Below are 18,578 nucleotides of genomic sequence, written 5' to 3' on the forward strand. Positions count from 1 at the left end.
GGAGGGCTTTTCCAAGCTCAGGGATTCCATAATTCTGTGAAAAGGAAGGTTCCTCTGGGACACCAACAGCCTCTCTGGAGCCTGGGGAGGCCAGGCTAGCTTGGAGACAGGAGCTGCCAGGAACCTCAGCCCATCTGCCCCAGCCTGGCCCTGGCAGAGCTGCCAGGAGCCCCAGTGGTGCCAGGGCTGTGTTCCCACTCCTTGTGGGACATTCCCAGCTCCCAGGGTGAGTGGGGCTCCAGCCATGCCACAGGAGTCACCACGGGGGCTTGGCCACCACCAGCACAGACACTGCTGGGAACACCTCACTGCTGCTCATGGAACATGGAATCTCCTGAGTGGGAAGGGCCCACAGGGATCGTGGATCCAGCTCCTGGCCCTGCACAGACACCCCAGCAATCCCAGCCTGGGCATCCCTGCTGTCCAAACGCTCCTGGAGCTCTGGGGCTGTGCCCATTCCCTGGGGAGCCTGGCAGTGCCCAGCACCCTTGGAAAAGAGCCTTTCCTGATGCCCATCCTATCCCTGCCCTGGCACAGCTCCAGCCGTTCCCTGTGCTGTCCCTGCTCAGCAGGAAGGACAGAACACCTCCCAGTTACTGCCTGGGTGGGACAGGGGCACAGCTGGCACAGCTGGAGGCTCGGGGACCCTCACCTGTACTTGAGGGGGAACATGAGAGCCAGGAGGGCCCGGCAGGCGTCCGTCAGCCGCTGGTAGCTGCTGGAGAGGAACAGGATCTTGTGCTCGGTCAGCGCCGCGCAGAACAGGAACAGCACGTTGGTGATGCCTGGGCAGGGCACAGCAGGGCTCAGGAATGGGGGGTCCGTCCGACACCCCTCAGAGACCCCTGACCCCCCCGGGCTGCAGCCCCCTCCCCATCCCCGCATCCTGCCAGGGGAGGAGCTCAGCATCCCCCAGAGAGCCACTGGGTGGGTCACTGCCAGGTGGGCTCTCCCCTTCCTGGGGATGCTCCGTCCCTCCTGGGGGGTGGTGGCCTTTCCTGGGGGGCACGGGGTGGCCTTTCCTGGGGGCACGGGGTGGCCTTTCCTGGGGGGCACAGGGTGGCCTTTCCTGGGGGGCACAGGGTGACCTTTCCTGGGGGGCACGGGGTGGCCTTTCCTGGGGGCACAGGGTGACCTTTCCTGGGGGGCACAGGGTGGCCTTTCCTGGGGGGCACAGGGTGGCCTTCCCCAGGTGGCACAAGGCTGGTGGCAGCCCCAGGCTGCTCCTCCAGACCCCAGTCCCATCCCACCCTCCTGGAAAAGGGATGGCACAGCAGGGCCAGGAAGGCTCAGCTGGGACAGAGCTCGAAGCCACATGCAGGTGACCCACAGGGAGGTGACCCACAGGGAGGTGACCCACGGGGAGGTGACCCACGGGGACCCCAGGTGCCACAGGGACACGTCTCACCGAGCTGGCGGAAGAGCAGGGCCACGCTGCAGCTGCTGACAGGCAGAGAGTCATTGATGGGGGTCTGGATCACCTGCCTGTCCCCTGCTCCCAGAGAGATCGTCCTCTGCAAGGCAACACACTCCTGGTCACCAGGGCCACCCAGAGAGGGACTGGGACAGGGCAGGGACAGCCAGACCCCCCCGGGCACAGCGCCAGGGCAGCCCGACCCCCCCGGGCACAGGGCCAGGGCCACCATGCCCCAGCACAACCCCCGTCTGCTGTGGGAAGAGGGAAAGGGAAAGAGAAAGGGAAAGAGGAAAAGGGAAAGAAAGAAGAAGGTGCTTGACTGGGTCCCTGGGCTGAGGGGAAGGAGGGAACCCCCTGTAACATCCCCAGCCAGCGCCAGCAGTGTCCCAACAGCCCCAAGATCCATCTGCAGATGGGACACAATGGCTCTCGGGGACACAAGGGCTCCCCAGGACTTGAGTTTCCTCCAGGACATGAGGGGCTCCCCAGAACACGAGGGCTCTCCAGGACATCAGGGCTCCCCAGAACACGAGGGCTCTCCAGGACATCAGGGCTCCCAGAACTCGAGGGCTCTCCAGGACATCAGGGCTCCCCAGGGCTCCCCAGGATTTGAGGGATCTCTAGGACACAAGGGCTTTCCAGGATTCAAAAGCTCCCCAGGACTCAAGGGCAATTCAAGCCTCTCCCGGGCCCTTGGAGCCAAGGGAGCAGCTCCCCAGCCCCAGCCTGGCTGTGCCCAGCAGCAGCCCCAGCTCTGCGGCCTCTCCAGTGGAAGGAATATCCTCAGGAATATCCCGAGGAACACCTGGGGTAAGGATGGACATCCCGGGCACAGGATGGGTGCTTGTTCCCTGCTACCACTGAATATTCCCAGCCCTGAGCTCGTTCCCAGGGACACAGGGACACTCAGACATCCCCAGGCTGTCTCCAGGCCCCTCTCCTCCTCTTTCCACTCTTCTCCAGGGAAAATGCTCCTGCAGGGAAAACGCCCACTGCAGCCACCTCCTGGCAGAGCAGCCCCAAAATCCATGGCTGAGCAGAGCCAGAGCCCTGAGCTGGGCTGTCACAGCCCCAGCAGGGCACCCAGAGAGGGGAGCCTGGAATTGAGCCCCTTCCCAGAGCCCAGGGACACATCCTGGCTGCCCCTGGATGGGACACACAGCCCAGGGTGCCCTGGGACCACCGGGACTGGGGCTGGGTCACTGCAATTAACAGAGAGGCTGCTAACGAGGGGACAGACCCAGAGTGGGGAGAGAAAAGGCAGGGAAAAGAAGATGGGAAAGAAAAGGAGTTCGTACCACGGCTTCGTCCTCCGCGTCAGGCTGAGGTGGGACAGACAGAGAGCACAGTCAGTTAGGACACACAGACAGGCACAGCGGGGACACGGACACCAGCAGGGACAGGAGAGGAGCCCACGGACACAGGGACAGCAGCAGGGACAGTGGGACAGGAGCCCACAGACAGACAGGGACACCAGCAGGGACAAGGGGACAGGAGAACCCACAGACAGACAGGGACAGCAGCAGGGACAGTGGGACAGGAGAGGAGCCCACAGACAGACAGGGACACCAGCAGGGACAAGAGAGGAGCCCACAGACAGACAGGGACAGCAGCAGGGACAGTGGGACAGGAGAACCCACAGACAGACAGGGACAGCAGCAGGGACAGTGGGACAGGAGAGGAGCCCACAGACAGACAAGGACACCAGCAGGGACAAGGGGACAGGAGAGCAGCTCAAACACAGACAGGGACACCAGCAGGGACAGTGGGACAGGAGAGGAGCCCACGGACAGACAGGGACAGCAGCAGGGACAAGGGGACAGGAGAACCCACAGACAGACAGGGACAGCAGCAGGGACAGTGGGACAGGAGCCCACAGACACAGACACGGAGTGAAAGCAATGCCTGCAGCACTGGGAAGGAGCGCTGGACACAGCAGGAGAGCAGGAAAACCACGGGAAGGGAAGTGCCACCACCAAAGTGTCCCCTCTGTCCCACAGTCGCTGTTCCCAGGGCGCAGAGCCATCCTGCCCCAGCTGGGGGCACGGATCTGTGCCAAGCTCAGCGAGCCATGGTGGCAGGAGGAGCTGTGCTGGCCCCACCGGGAGCAGCCGGATCCGGGCAGGTGCCACGGGAAGGGACTGCAAGCCCGGGAGCCTGGCACAGCCCGGGGGTGGGCAGCACCCCGCTCTGCCCCGAGCACCGGGCAGCCCTGGCTCCACCCCTCTCCCAAATCCCGGCCGGCTCCTGCCGAACCCGCACGGCTCTGGGTGCCAGAGGGAGCCCGGAACGTGCAGCAGCACCCACCCCAAATCCCCCTGGGAGATGGGATCAGAGAGACCCCCCCAGAGAGGGGTCAGGGCACCGCGGGGAGGACACCCCTGCGGAGGCACCGGGGCCTGTGCTGCTGTCCCAGTGCCCTGTGCTGCTGCCCAGTGCCCCCTGGTGCTGTCCCAGTGCCCCACGGTGCTGTCCCAGTGTCCCTTGGTGCTGTCCCAGTGCCCCCTGGTGCTGTCCCAGTGCCCTGTGCTGTCCCAGTGCCCTGTGCTGCTGCCCAGTGTCCCATGGTGCTGTCCCAGTGTCCCTGGCGCTGTCCCAGTGCCCCACGGTGCTGTCCCAGTGTCCCTTGGTGCTGTCCCAGTGCCCCCTGGTGCTGGTCCCAGGCCCCATGTCCCAGGGCCCCACGGTGCTGTCCCAGTGCCCCCTGGTGCTGTCCCAGTGCCCTGTGCTGCTGCCCAGTGCCCCCTGGTGCTGTCCCAGTGCCCCCTGGTGCTGTCCCAGTGCCCTGCAGTGCTGTCCCAGTGTCCCCTGGTGCTGTCCCAGTGCCCCCTGGTGCTGTCCCAGTGCCCCACGGTGCTGTCCCAGTGCCCCCTGGTGCTGTCCCAGTGCCCTGTGCTGCTGTCCCAGTGCCCTGTGCTGCTGCCCAGTGCCCCACGGTGCTGTCCCAGTGCCCCCTGGTGCTGTCCCAGCCTGGCCAAGGCTCCTCCACAGGATCAGCCTGGCTGTGGGATCATTCCTGGCCCTCTGTGCTGGGGAAGGGGAGCTCAGCTGAGGGAAGGCACATGGGGACACAAGCACACATCCCCAGGGACACCCCAGGGGCCAGCAGGGCATGGGAGCTCCAGGGCACAACGCTGCTGTCCCCACCTCCTGCCAGGGCGTCCAGCTGGGCTGTCCCTCTCTGCCACCCCCGAGGAGCCTCCCAGCTCCCTGTGCTGAGCCCCCTGGCCTGGAGCAGGGCGGGCTGGAGGGACACCTGCCCTGAGGGGACAGCAGGGCCTTGGTGGCCTCAGCTGCAGGAGAAGCTGCTGCTCCTCAGGCCCCCAGCACAGGCACAGGACCCAGTGCAGACACGGACACAGGACCTGGCACAGAGCTGGGCATGGCCATGGGCACAGGACCTGGCACAGGACCTGGCACAGGACCTGGCACAGACACAGGACCTGGCACAGGACCCAGCACGGACACAGACACAGGACCTGTCACAGAGCTTGACATGGCCGTGGGCACAGGACATGGCACAGGATCTGGCACAGACACAGACACAGGACCTGTCACAGAGCTTGGCATGGCTGTGGGCACAGGACCTGGCACAGACACCGACACAGGACCTGGCACAGCCACAGGTGCAGGTCCTGGCACAGACACAGACACAGGATCTGACACAGCCAAGGGCACAGGACCTGGCACAGCCATGGGCACAGGAGCAGGCCAGTGCCCGAGGAGAGCCCCAGGCTGCTGTCCTGCCCTGCTGCCCGTGTCCCCACAGCTGTCCCAGCCCTGCTCTCAGGGATGCCCGTGACCACCTGGCTCAGGGGCAGCTCTGCACAGGGCTGAGCGCAGAGCCAGGGCCCAGGAGTGCCCATGGAGCAGGGAATGGATTGAGCAGCCCCTGGTGCTCCCTGCCAAGGCAGCAGGACAGAGCTGCAGCAGGAGCTCCCTGGCTCACTGGGGATCTGAGTGGATTTGTGCTGGAGCACTTGGGAAGGCAGCAGGGCACGGAGCCCAGGAGTGCCCACGGGGCCCTCTCCAGCACGGGGAGCAGGGCTGGGGCTCTGAGGGGACAGGGCGAGCACAGGAGGGGGCAGCAGGACACCCACCTGAGCTCCCCCCGTGATGGGGATGGTGCAGGTCAGCAGGTTCCCGATGACGTTCTCCAGGGACACGCTCAGCCCGTCCACGTAGATGGTGTAGATCAGCCCCAGGCTGTTCTGGAGAGGGGAGCAGAGCACGCATGAGCAGTGCAGGGAGCTGGGGACACCCCCAGGGCTCGTCCCTGGCCACACACACACCCTGGCAATGCCAGCTCCACATCTTCCTGCACCACTGGGTGGGATATTCCGGCCAGGAGCACGTCCCCCTCCCTGCACTGACCCCACCAGAGCAGGAGACGTGTCCCCAGGGCCAGAGCTCCACGGGAGCAGTGCCAAGGCGCTTTCCAAAGCTCCAGGAGAGAGGTGACTGGGGCAGCTGGGCTGCTCCAGCCTCCCTGCACCCCCAGTCCCACACAACCCCAAGGAAGGCGTGGCAGGAGATCCCTTCCCAGTGAGGGCTGGCTGAGATGACCAAAATTTGGGCAATTTGGTCTGGACTCTGGTCAGCCCTGGGTGGTCACTGTGGGTTCCTTCCCACCAAAACAGCCTATTCCAACTGGGAAGCTGCAGCAGTCCCAGCTCTAGGGGCACCAGCACAGGGCAGCCCCCAGGACAATCTGGGAACGAGGGATTTGAGGAATTTGTGTTCCAGGCACCCTTGTGGTGTTGTTTCCAACCACTGAGGAAAAGGGAAAACACAAATACTGGGATCTGGAGAGCAGGGCCAGGCAGACTGGCACAGTGGAATAATGAGGGAAGAGCAGGATAAACCCCTGCCCGCTGGAATAACGAGGGAAGATGAAACTTAAATTCCTGGGCACTGGAATGAGGAGCTGGGAACTGTTTCTGTCCCAGGGGAGCAGCTGGCAGGACACCTCTGTCTGTGGGGACAAGTGAGGGGACCCTGTCCTCTGGAGCTGCCCCAGCCTGGCAGGACCCACTCTGCTGTCCCAGGCTTAGGAAAACAGATCCTGTATTTCAGAGAATTCCCACTCACAAAGGCAGGGACACCTGCCACTGTGCCAGGCTGCTCCAGCCCCAGTGTCCAGCCTGACCCTGGACATTCCAGGGATGCAGGGGCAGCCCCAGCTGCTCTGGCAATTCCAGCCCAGCCAGCAATTCCTCAATGCCAGGATCCCATCCATGGCTGCCCTCTGGCAGTGGCAGCCATTCCCTGTGTCCTGTCCCTTGTCCCCAGTCCCTCTGCAGCTCTCCTGGAGCCCCTTCAGGCCCTGCCAGGGGCTCTGAGCTCTCCCTGGATCCTTCTCCTCCCCAGGCTGGACACTCCCCGCCCATCCCCATGGATACAATCAGTACCCAGCCCTCCAAGGCCTCCCCAGGCACACAATGCAGCACCTCTGGAGCCAGCAGAGCTGCACAGGCAGGGCTCCCAGGACAGGCTGTTTCTCACGGGTTCCCCGCAGCCATCCGGGATCACCCCGGGGTGCCAAGGGCAGGATGCAGCCAGGCTCCCAGGGCTGTGCCAGCGTGTTCCCAGTCCCACGGGCAGGAAGCCCCCCCAGCAGAGCTGCCCTCCCCCGGGCAGCACCCCTGACTCACCCGGAACACCTCGGCGTGGTCCAGCCGCGACACCAGCACCAGGCTCTTGGGAGCGAACAGCTGGGCAGGCTGCACCAGGGACGAGGCCTCCTCCTCCTCCTCCTCACCCTCACCGTTCCGTGCATGGCTCTGGGGCTGGGGACACACAAACCAGCCCGGGCTGGGGGTTAAGGGATGCTCTTCCCTGTTCCAAGCTCCCAGTGCCAGGGTCTGGATTCCTGTGGCACAGGAAAGGCAGGAACCCCTGGCCAGAGCCAAAAGCAGCTGGGTGCTTTTCCACCAGCACTGCTGACCATCCTTCCCAACCACCCATGGCACAGGAAAGGCAGGAACCCCTTCCAAAAGCAGCTGGGTGCTTTTCCACCAGCATTGCTGACCATCCTTTCCACCCATCCATGGATTCCCATGGCACAGGGAAGGCAGGAACCCCTGGCCAATGCCAAAGGCAGCCAGGTGCTGCCCCGTCAGTGCCGCCAGCCCCCGTCCCCCCGTGTCCCCATGTCCCCATGTCCCTGTGTCCCCGTCCCCCCCCCCTGTCCCCGTGCCCGGTACCTGCGGGCTCTCCACGGCCTCCCAGAAGGTGAAGCAGGCGCAGTAGTGCCGCTCCGAGTTGATGTCGGTGAGCACGGCCACGAAGAAGGTGGGGGGGTTCCTCTCGGGGAAGAGCTGCCAGCCGCTGGGCTGGCAGAACTGCGGGAGGGACAGACAGCACTCAGGGGCTGCCCCTCGCCCACACGGGTGCTGCCAGCCCCGACCCCGGCCCACACTGCCCACCGAGCCCGCGGGGAAGGGCAGCTCCAGGGCCAGGAGCAGGGAGGGCACCGGGCAGATCCCCCTGGCTCCTGGGGCTCCTGGGGCTCCCAGCCCTGCTGGGCCGGCTGCGGGAATTCCCAAATCCCCCCTGCGGGGAAGCAGGGCCAGCAATGTCCCCTCCTGTCCGCAGGGACAGCAGGAGCCGCCTGGAGAACCCCACAATGGGAGGGGTCGTGATGGGACAGCCCGGCCAGGCAGGAGCCCCCAGCTCCTGGGGGAGCTCCCCCACGGCACAGAGACCCCAAACTCTGCACTGCCCCATGGCACACACACCCCAAACTCTGCACTGCCCCAGACCCCCATGGCACACACACCCCAAACTCTGCACTGCCCCAGACCCCCATGGCACACACACCCCAAACTCTGCACTGCCCCAGACCCCCATGGCACACACACCCCAAACTCTGCACTGCCCCAGACCCCCATGGCACACACACCCCAAACTCTGCACTGCCCCCAGCCCACCGTGGGCCAGACACCCTGTGCCAGCACCACACAGAGCCCAGAAGGAAAGGGGACACGTGGGACACGGGCTCTGGAGCGGCTCCAGGAGGTGGCACCACTCCCCTGGCACAAGCACGGGCCTGGCTGTGCCGTCTCACTGCACCAGCCCCTGCACTTCCCAAAGCCCCTCCCTGGGTAATTCCAGACTCCCCCGCCCTCCCGAGTCTCGGGGGGGTTTTCTCGGTTTCCTCAGGGCTGCGTTTGGCTGCTGAGGAGAAAGATCCATTTTGCAAGGATCCCGCCCGTGATGTCCCTAGCCCTGCTCCTGGTCATTTCTTTTCCCAGCTGGTCCCCCCAGGTGGGTGTGGGGGTGCCTCCCTCCCTCTGGAGTGTTCCCCAAAGAGCTGCGGGCTCCGAGGGCTCGGCTGCGGCTGCCAGCCCTGGATCCACCTGCCAGGGAGGGACACACCTGGGGAACGGGATGGCCAGGCTGGACACTGGGGCTGGAGCAGCCTGGCACAGTGGCAGGTGTCCCTGCCATGGCAGGGTGGCACTGGGGGGGCTCTGAGGTCCCTTCCCACCCAAACCGGGCTGGGATTCCATGGACACACCGGGTGAAGCTCAGCCACTGGTACCTAAATCCAACCAGCACGGGAAGCTCCTGCCAGCAGTGTTCCCATGCTCTGAAGTGGGCACCCCCAGGCTGTGGACCCTGTCCCAGCCATCCCCTTCAGCCAGGGCTGGGACACAGCATTACAGACACCTCTGCCCCTGCCCCAGGGAGCAAACCTTGGGCACACCTGTGCTCACCTCACCATGGAATCCTGGAATGGTTGGGTGGGAAGGGACCCCAGAGCCCCTGCAGTGCCACCATGGGCAGGGACACCTGCCACTGTGCCAGGCTGCTCCAGCCCCAGTGTCCAGCCTGGCCTTGGGCACTGCCAGGGATGCAGGGGCAGCCCCAGCTGCTCTGGCAATTCCAGCCCAGCCAGCAATTCCTCATTGCCAACATCCCATCCATGGCTGCCCTCTGGCACTGGCAGCCATTCCCTGGCTCCTGTCCCTTGTCCCCAGTCCCTCTGCAGCTCTCCTGGAGCCCCTCTGGGCCTGGAAGCTGCTGGATGCCCTGGAATGCTGGCAGAGGTGGAGCAGGTCTGGAGGCCTGGACACAGCCAGCAGGTGCCAAAACCATCCCAGAGCTTCCTCAGGACATGGAAAATCCCATACCAAGTCCAACTGACCTGTGGGATCATGGCATGGAAAGTCCTAAAGCCCAGTGCCGAGGAAGGATCCAAAAGGGAGAGTGGGAATGGCCCTGGAACACAGGGAGCCCCTGGATTTACAGGAATCCCCATTCCCACCTGGATCCCCCTGTTCAGCAGAGACCCTGGGCTGTCCTGGGAATGCCCTCAGCCCTGGCATGCCCCCACCAGCAGCTCCTGGGGCTCTGCAGGAACAGCTCTGTGGGGAGAGGCCCCCAGGGTCATTTCTCCACACTCTGTGCCTTCCCCAGAGGACCTCAATCCATTAAAATGAGACATTTCTGCTGGGAATTGCCTCTGTTCACTGTGCACGGCCAGGAGCTCCAATCCCACCTCCCTGCACACCCTGGGAACGCTTCTTTCCCCAGAAAGCTGTCAGGGAGGATCAGCCCTGGCCGCAGCGCCACGTCCCACCCGACCCCTGCGGACTTCCCGAGCTGCCCTCGGAGCAGCCCCACGTGCTGCTCCCCCAGGACACTCAGGGTTTGTGGGAAGCCCTGGAGCCACCCCTGGCTCCCAACAGCACAGGGCTCCAATTGTTTAAATTCCAAGGATTTTTTGGCTGGACAGTTTGACCCTTGGGAAAAAAAGCAGCTTTGCTCCTGCTTGGGACAGTTCCCAAGTCCCTGCAGACACCAGGAAACTCTGAGCAGAAAAATGAAAATAAATATAAAAATAAGTGTGTGGTTTCGCCTCAGATTAAGCAGCACAGAAAGGTCCCAAATTGTGCTGGAATTTCAGGGGAAATGTGAAGGGACGAGGAACTGGACACTGCTGGTCCCAGTAACAATGGGATGAGGAGCCAGCGACCCCAGTGATGATGGGCAGGGACACCTCCCACTGTCCCAAGTGCTCCAAGCTCCAGTGCCAGGGATGCAGGGGCAGCCCCAGCTGCTCTGGGCACCCTGTGCCAGGGCCTGCCCACCCTGCCAGCCAGGAATTCCTTCCCAAGATCCCACCTCAAAGGATGTCCATCCCTGGCACAGCTGCCAGGGCAGAGCTGGAGTCCCCATCCCCACAAAGACATGTGGATGTGGCACTTGGGGACATGGGCAGTGGTGGCCTTGGCACCACTGACTGCACTCAAGGGGCTCAGAGGGATTTTCCAACCCAAATAAATCTGTAATTCCATGAAGCCCAGGGGGAATGGAGCAGCTTCCAGAGGCCTCAGCCTGCAGATCTGTCCCAGCCCATCCTTTTCACTGGAATGGAGCTCCAGCTCCTCCCTCAGGGTCCCTGGAGCTCCAGGGCACAGGGCAGGGATTGGGAAGAGCTCCCACTCCAGTTCAGCACCAACACAGCCACAGCACAGCCCCGAGCTGGGCCGAGGGAAATTCAGGCTGGAGAGCAGGAAAAAGCTTTTCCAGCAGGGGGATAAAGCTCTGGGATGGCTGCCCGGGGAGGGGGTGCAGGCACCATCCCTGGGGGTGTTTGACCAGCCTGGATGTGGCACTGGGGCCAGGCTCTGCCTGAGCTGCTGGGCTGGGCTGGACCCCATGGGCTGCAAGGTCTCTGCCAAGCCAGGGATTGTGGGAATTCTGGGAATTCTGTGGTTCTGTGTGATTATGTGATTGTGTGTGATTCTGATTCTGTGTGATCCTGTGAAAGGCCTGGCCATGCTCCTGGGGGCTGTGGACCCTAAGGCTGCATCCATGGCTCCTCCAGGAGGCATTCCAGCATCCCAGAAGAGGAGGGGTAGCAGGAGGCCGGGAGAGGAGCCAGCACTGGATCCATCCCACCCTTTCTAGAGAGTTCCACAGCTGGAGATACACCCGGGGCAGGTGGGAGCTGCTCCCTCCTGGCCCCCAGTCAGACCCCGTGGGATGTGTCCCAGTGCCACCCCCGGTGCCACCCACGGGTCCCCAGCCACTCACCAGCTCGATGCCCTGTGGGAAGGGGTTGTCCTCCCAGTCCTTCTCCGGGAAGCGCTGCAGGATCTGGCCCTGTCCATCCCCGCTCCCTGTGGAGACAAGATGGGATTAGAGGGCAGCAGGTACCCCCCACCTGGGGGAATGCCTGCCTGGAACACCGGGGGGCTCCAGCACAGGAGAGACCCCAGCCCTTCCAGCAGCACTGCCCACTGCAGCAGGGAACAGCAGAGATTCCAAGGAAACCCAGAGCAAACGGCTCCCAGAGCCTCCTCTGGAGGTGGGAATGGTACTGGAGCAGCAGCTCCAGTCCCTCTCCAGCCACAAGTTCCCTCCCTGTGATCCCAACAGGGACAGCATCCCCCGCTCTGAGCTGCACTCCCTGCTCCTCATCTCCCCCTGGCCTTTCCCAAACAACCCTGCCTGGGGTTGCTTTTGGGCTCCCGACAGCTCCTGCTTCCCCGGGGCTTTATGGAGCACTGGGTGCACTCCAGACCCTCACCTGCCCCCCAGCCCACACCATTCCAGACCCCAAATCCTGCTGTTCCCCATGGACAGCCTGGAAAAGGCTCAGCAGGGCAGGCGGGCACTGCGGGACCAGCCGGCTCTGGGACAGCCCGAGGTGACAGTGCCACCCAGTGCTGCTGTCACAGACCCTGCCGGCTGGGAAGGGCTCCCACACTGCTCACGCCTCTCCAGAGACAGAGCTGCTCCTGGATCCACCGGGAATCCCAAGTCCCAAGGATTCAGGAGCCACGAAGGCAGGCAGCCCCGTGATGGGGGAGGGGGCTCCTTCCAGCCCCTTCCAGAGCTGCTGAGGGATCATCCACATCCAGGGACCACCCGGGGCCTCTCCATCCCAGGAGCCAGGAATGGGGCTGGGAAAGCAGGAGGAGCACGAGGGAAGGGCTATTTTGGGAGCCCAGACGAGTCCCCAGGGTCCCGCTCAGCCACAGCTGGATTTAGCAGGAGCAGGAGAGGGAAAGGGGCCATTTATAGCCCCGGGCCAAAAACGGAAAGGCTGGAGCCAAAATGGGCACCAAAGATCCACAGGGATTGGGTTAACAGGGATGGGGTCAACCAGATCCTGCCTGGCCACGTGCTCCCACACCACGTCCCTGCTCTGTCACTCCATCCCTGCCCTGTCACTCCACAGGGGCTGAGCCTGGAGAGCCCTGCTCTGTCACCACATCCCTGCCCTGTCACCCCGTCCCTGCCCTGTCACCACGGCCCTGCCCTGTCACCAGGTCGCTGCCCTGTCACCAGGTCCCCCTGGAGGCAGCCCTGGCCCCGAGTGCTCCCAGCCCTGGCCAAAGGCTGCCCACTCGCAGTGCCAAGGGCTCGGCTCAAGCCCCAGACAGGAAAATCCCTTGAGATCCACACGTCAGGATTACAGCTCCAAGCTGTGCCCTCCACATCCAGCCCTGCCACGGCTTTGCTGCAATACCCTCAGTCAAAGGGGAATGGACACGAAACCACAAAATCCTGGAATGGTTTGGGTGGGAAGGGAGCTCAGGTCTCAAGCTCATCATCCCCAACACAAACAGAAATCATTCCAAGGGTTATTCAGAACAATGGGAATCTGGACTCTGGGGTTTTCCCAGGACCAGGAGCTGCCAGCCGTCAGCCAGCTGCAGGCAGGTACACCCTGATGTTAGGGACTGTCACCAACAGCCTGGCTCAGGAACGCAGCACTTCCCTCAGCTGCTGCCCGGGCAGCTGATCCCAGCTTTCCCACTTCCCAGCACTCAGCTCCCTATCGGCCGCGGGATCAGCGCGTCCCTTCCTGCCCGGGGGAGCTGGACCTGCCCCATCCATTCTCCTGCCACCCCAGCTGAGGTCCCTGGGAAAGCTCGAGGTTCCTGGCAAAGCACGTGTGCCTGTGAAGCTCGGCCTGCAGGCAGCTGCTGCTCCATCCTTCCTGCAGCCCGGGACACCTGGGGGAGCCCGGGCGCGCTGGAAGGTCACGGGATGTTGTTGTGATACAGGAAATTCTAAATAAGCCCCGCGGTAAACACGGGGCTGAGGCAGGGCAGAGGATGACCCCGGCTGGGAGCGCTGGCACGCCGGGACACGGCGGGACAGGGCCGGGAACAGCGCTGCTGGGACACGGCTCACGGACACACGAGCGCTGTCCCCGCTCCGTGTGCCCCAACCAGGGACAAGAGCTGGGCCTCAGCCTGCACACGGAGCAGCCAGGCGCTGCCTCCCGGGCCTGGGGGCTCCCGGAGCCCGCAGGAGGTGCCCACCCTCCCTGGAAAATCCCGGGGGGCTCCCAGGGGGAGCACGGCAGCCCCAGCCCATCCCGGCCCCACAGGCAGGTCCTGCTCCGGGGTCTGGGCAGGGAACCAGCCCTGCAGCAGCTCCTGCAGCCCGTTCACAGAATTCACAGAATTCCCAGAATTCCCACAATCCCTGGCTTGGCAGAGACCTTGCAGCCCATGGGGTCCAGCCCAGCCCAGCAGCTCAGGCAGAGCCTGGCCCCAGTGCCACATCCACGCTGGTCAAACACCCCCAGGGATGGTGACTGCACCCCCTCCCCGGGCAGCCATCCCAGAGCTTTATCCCCCTGCTGGAAAAGCTTTTTCCTGCTCTCCAGCCTGAATTTCCCTCGGCCCAGCTCGGGGCTGTGCTGTGGTTGTGTTGGTGCTGCTGGAGACAGAGCCCAGCACCTTTCAGGAGCTGTGCAGTGCTGAGTGCAGCCCTGAGTCTCCTTTTCCTGAGGAGCTGGATGCAACGGAAAGAGAAGGGAATTTCCACAGCGATTTGAGGCACAGGAGCTTGTTTGGAACAAGCCCTGTCCCACCCCTCACACCTGACACCCTCCACTCCCAGGTGACCGAAGGTGTTTCACCACCAGCACGGGACCACTGGTCCAGCCAGTCCCCAGGAACAGCTCCTGTGCAGGCTGGGACACGACTCCCACACCCCTGAACCTCGGAAATTCGGGATGAAATCACCCAGGGGAACACAAACTTCAGACAACACAGCTCAGAGTTAGAACTGACACAGGTCACCAGAGCCCTGCATCCCTGCAGTGCCCAGGGCCAGGCTGGACACTGGGGCTGCAGCAGCCTGGCACAGTGGCAGGTGTCCCTGCCATAGAACTGGATGAGACTTAAGGTCCCTTCCATCCCAAACCATTCCAGGATTCCAAGTCCTCCCCACAGGAGCCAGAGCAACTCCAGCCCTCCTTCCCCCCAGGCTCCAACCTGGAGGTGATGTCCAGGAGAGAGTGTGGACACTTTGGAAACACCCAGTTACTTCAGATACCTTAAATTACTCCAGAAACATTCATTTCACACCATTAATGATTCCCCAGCTCCCCCCTGGTTTGCAGGCAGCCTCACCCCTGCCTGGAAGCATCAGCTGAGGCTTCTGAGAGCTTTGTGCTGCAGGAATTATTTATAAATTCCGCAGCTTTACAGCACCAGAAAATCCTTGTGCTCCAAAGCCCTGCCTGGAGGTGGCTCCTGCAGAGGCAGGGACAGAGCAGGCACGAGGCCACACAGCCTGCCAGGAGCTGGAGCTGCTGCTGAGGGCCCTCAGAGCCCAGCTCTGAGCCCAGCCCAGCCCAGAGCTGCTCCAGCCCGGCAGGAGCAGGGCACTGACGGGGCTCTTGGAGCGAGGCAGGAGCCATGAACCCCTGCAGCAGCACACAGGGATTGGGAAATGCCCCGCAAGCCCCGGCAGCGATTGCATCAACCAGCAGCAGCCGAGGCAGCTCCTGCCCCAGCCCTGAAACCTCCCCAGGCCAGGCTGCACAGGCTGGGGCAGCCAGGGACAGGGGAAGGCGTCCCTGCCATGGCAGGGGTGCCACTGCAGGGGTCTGAGGTCCCTTCCCACCCGTCCAGCTCTGATGCTGCAGTCATCACGTTCTGTCCTGCCTGTGCAGGGAGTGGTGGCTCCTGCCAGCCCAGGGCACACAGCCAGGGCAGGGAGGGCACTGCCAGGCTGGAACTGAGCCCGGGGGGCAGGAGGCCGAGGGCCCCTGGGCTGGGCAGGCTGGGCAGGGGCTGAGCCTGGAGCAGAGGAGGCTCAGGGGCCCTGGTGGCTCTGCACAAGTCCCTGGCAGGAGGGGACAGCCGGGGGGGTCGAGCTGTGCTCCAGGGAACAGGGACAGGAGAGAGGGAACGGCCTCAGGCTGGGCCAGGGCAGCACAGGGGGGATTTTGGGGAAATTCCCTCTGGAAAGGGCTGTGCAGCCCTGGCACAGGCATGGAGTGCCCATACCTGTTGGGATTTCAAAGCCGTGGGGATGTGGCACTTGGGGACAGGGCCAGTGGTGGCCTTGGCAGCGCTGGGAACAGTCGGATTCAATGGCCTGGGAGGCCTTTTCCAACCTGACTCCAAGAATCCACGGTGGCAGAAAGAGCCTGTCCCCAGGGGAGCCCTGTGCAGGACATTCCCACGCCAAGGAGCCAGTGGGATTTGTCACCAGCAGCCACTGCCAGCCCAGGTGGGCCGGAACCAGGGCCCAAGGAGCAAAGCTGCCAGGGGCCAAACCAACGGGGCCAGGTTGGGATCAAAGGCTGGCACTGGGGCTCCGGCAGCTCCCGCTGGAATTCCCCAGGATGCGGGAGTGGCACAGCTGGCACAGGCAGGCCAGGCTGCACACCTGCCCCACGTGGCACCGGGCAGGAAGCTCGGGAGGCAGGAAGGGCTGTGGGAACACAGCGAGGCTGCAGCTGCCAGGAGCTCCCACAGAGCCACAGGCTGTGTCACACCAGGGGGGACAGCCCGGGATGGTGACATCCATCCCATCCCAGCCCCAAACCCCTGGGACCACCTCCTGTCACCCCTCCAGTCATGTCCAGGAGCTGCATCCCCTTTGCCACATCTCCACCACAATCCTGGCAGGGTTGGGTGGGAAGGGACCTCAGAGCCCCCCCAGTGTCACCCTGCCTTGGCAGGGACACCTGCCACTGTGCCAGGCTGCTCCAGCCCCAGTGTCCAGCCTGGCTCTGGGCACTGCCAGGGATCAGGGGCAGCCCCAGCTGCTCTGGCAATTCCAGCCCAGCCAGCAATTCCTCATTGCCAACATCCCATCCATGGCTGCCCTCTGGCACTGGCAGCCATTCCCTGGCTCCTGTCCCTTGTCCCCAGTCCCTCTGCAGCTCTCCTGGAGCCCCTTTAAGGGCACTGGACACTCTGAGACAGTGGGAGGTGTCCCTGCCATGGCAGGAGTGGCACTGGAAGGACTTTAAGGCCCCTTCCCACCCAACCATTCCATGGTTCTCGGATGTGTCACACCAACCTGAGGACAGCCAGCCCATCCTGCACCCCTCTGCTCACCAGGAATCATCACCTGAGGGGCAGCTGGGATATTCCTGCCTGGCCATCAGCTCCTGCCTCCGTCCCAAAGAGCAGAAACAAGGCACAGACAGGGATGAGCCACCCCACCCCATCCCATCCCATCCCAGCCCAGCCCAGCCCTGCAGCCCCCCGGCCCCGAGCCCACCCAGAACAACACCCGAGTGTCTGCCTTGGGGACAAAGGAGCCTCTGTTCCCTGTGACGTGTCCCCGCCGGGGGCACGGAGAATGGCCTTTCTATGGAGGGAACAAAGGGGCCGTTTGTGGGGCTGGGGTGGCCTCTGCCAGGAAAGCCCACCCAGCCCAGGGCCAGCACCGTCCCTGTGCCACCCCTGGCCACCAGCATGGGATGGGACAGCCCTGTCCCCACCAGCACCAATGGCAGGTGCAGGCAGCTCCCTGTGCCAGTCCTGGGATCCCTGAGGCTGTGCCCAATGCCCACCTCGTCCCCAGCCCAGAGCCCTGAGTGCCACCTCCAGGAATCCCTTGGACACCTCCAGGGATGGGCACTGCAAAGCTCCCTGGGCAATGGAACCCCTGTTCCACCTCTGGACATCCTTTCCATGGAGAACCTCTTCCTGAAGTGGCACTTACCGGACCCCCAGTGTCCCCTCCAGCTGTCCCCAAGGCCACATCCCCCCTGTGGCATGGCTGCTGTGTCCCCCAGAATGGGACATGCAAAACCCCAAGGAATGATTTCCCACTCGTGGTTCTCTCCATGTTTTAGTGCAATCCCATGGGACAAGGAGCTTGGGAAGGACAAAACCCCTCCCAGACAGCAGGAACCCTGCAGGAGCAGGGTGACAGGGACACCTGTGGCTCAGCCAGAGGGATTTGGAGGGGATTTAGGGCAAAAGTCTCCCAAAAGCCACACCGGGAACAGGAATTCCTGTCTAGAGTACAGCTAAAAAAAGGGAAAAAATCAGGAATAAGGTCCTCACTCCCTGTTTAACGGTCACCTCGGTGATGTCTGAGGATGTGCCTGACCCCTGCACACAGGGAAGATAAGGATCACCCCGGGAAGATAAGGATCACTCACAGCCTGGACACGGAGCTGGGTGAGGAAGCAAACTGTCTGCATGCAAGTCCAGGCTGGAAAAACTCCATGCAGCCACGGAACACTTCCCACGGGAGGCAAAGCCCTCCAGCCCGGGGTCACTCACTCCCAGTGACAACATCCTGGAGCAGCAGCAGGGGCTGTCACCGCCCGGCCAGCCCGGGGTGCTGGACTGGGGACACTTCCATGGAGCACAGCTCCCACTCCCTGTGGAATCCAGGGAGCCATGGCTCTGGCAGCTCTGGGGGAGGGTGTTTGTGGGAAGCTGAAATGAGGCAGGTGAAGGAGGGGCCGGTGCTGATCCCCCCACCCTGGCTTGCACCAGCCCTGTGCGATGCAGGATGTCATTATTCCTCAAACCACCTCCTAATCCCGCTCTACCTCTCCCAAATCCCCCTCAGATTCAGGAGTGTTGGAGAGAGCCATCTCCCCTGGACACAGGCCAGGGGCAGTGCCAGGTGCCCTGCCAGGACCTGGGGGTGCAGACTCCCAGGGATCAGGAACGCTGGCAAACCCCTGGCACAGAAAGAGGCTGGAAAATCCCAGGAGCCTGTGGAATGTGGGGCTCTCCCACCACCCCAGATCCTGCAGGAAGAGCCACTTGGAGCCTGCCCACACCCAGCACTTTTGGGATGGCACTCAGCACGTGCCCAGGGAGGATGCCAGGATGCAGGAGTGGTCGGGGAAGAGGGAGCAGCCCGCATGGAATCCCTCTGTCCCGGCAGGCTCAGATCCTGGGAGATCCCCACC

At 63.5% G+C, this 18,578-nt stretch overlaps 1 protein-coding gene across 5 annotated transcripts in view; it reads right to left on the reverse strand.

The window, feature by feature from the left end:
- The window catches only part of SBF1 (SET binding factor 1), a 50,156-nt gene that overhangs the window by 27,349 nt on the left and 4,229 nt on the right, over positions 1 to 18,578 (reverse strand). For 4 of the 5 annotated variants that reach the window (XM_039704552.1, XM_039704549.1, XM_039704548.1 and 1 more), the window contains exons 3-8: positions 11,465 to 11,550; positions 7,624 to 7,761; positions 7,072 to 7,206; positions 5,518 to 5,628; positions 1,409 to 1,514; positions 653 to 785 (exon numbers count right to left, since the gene is read on the reverse strand). In XM_039704552.1, the coding sequence (XP_039560486.1) occupies positions 653 to 785; positions 1,409 to 1,514; positions 5,518 to 5,628; positions 7,072 to 7,206; positions 7,624 to 7,761; positions 11,465 to 11,550 (709 nt within the window). Of the gene's footprint in view, positions 1 to 652; positions 786 to 1,408; positions 1,515 to 5,517; positions 5,629 to 7,071; positions 7,207 to 7,623; positions 7,762 to 11,464; positions 11,551 to 16,752; positions 16,784 to 18,578 lie in introns of those variants that run through there. The other variant, XM_039704550.1, reaches the window with a different exon arrangement.

This window comes from Passer montanus, unplaced genomic scaffold, assembly GCF_014805655.1.
Source record: "Passer montanus isolate IOZ18808 unplaced genomic scaffold, ASM1480565v1 scaffold177, whole genome shotgun sequence".
NCBI classification, from domain to species: Eukaryota; Metazoa; Chordata; class Aves; order Passeriformes; family Passeridae; genus Passer; species Passer montanus.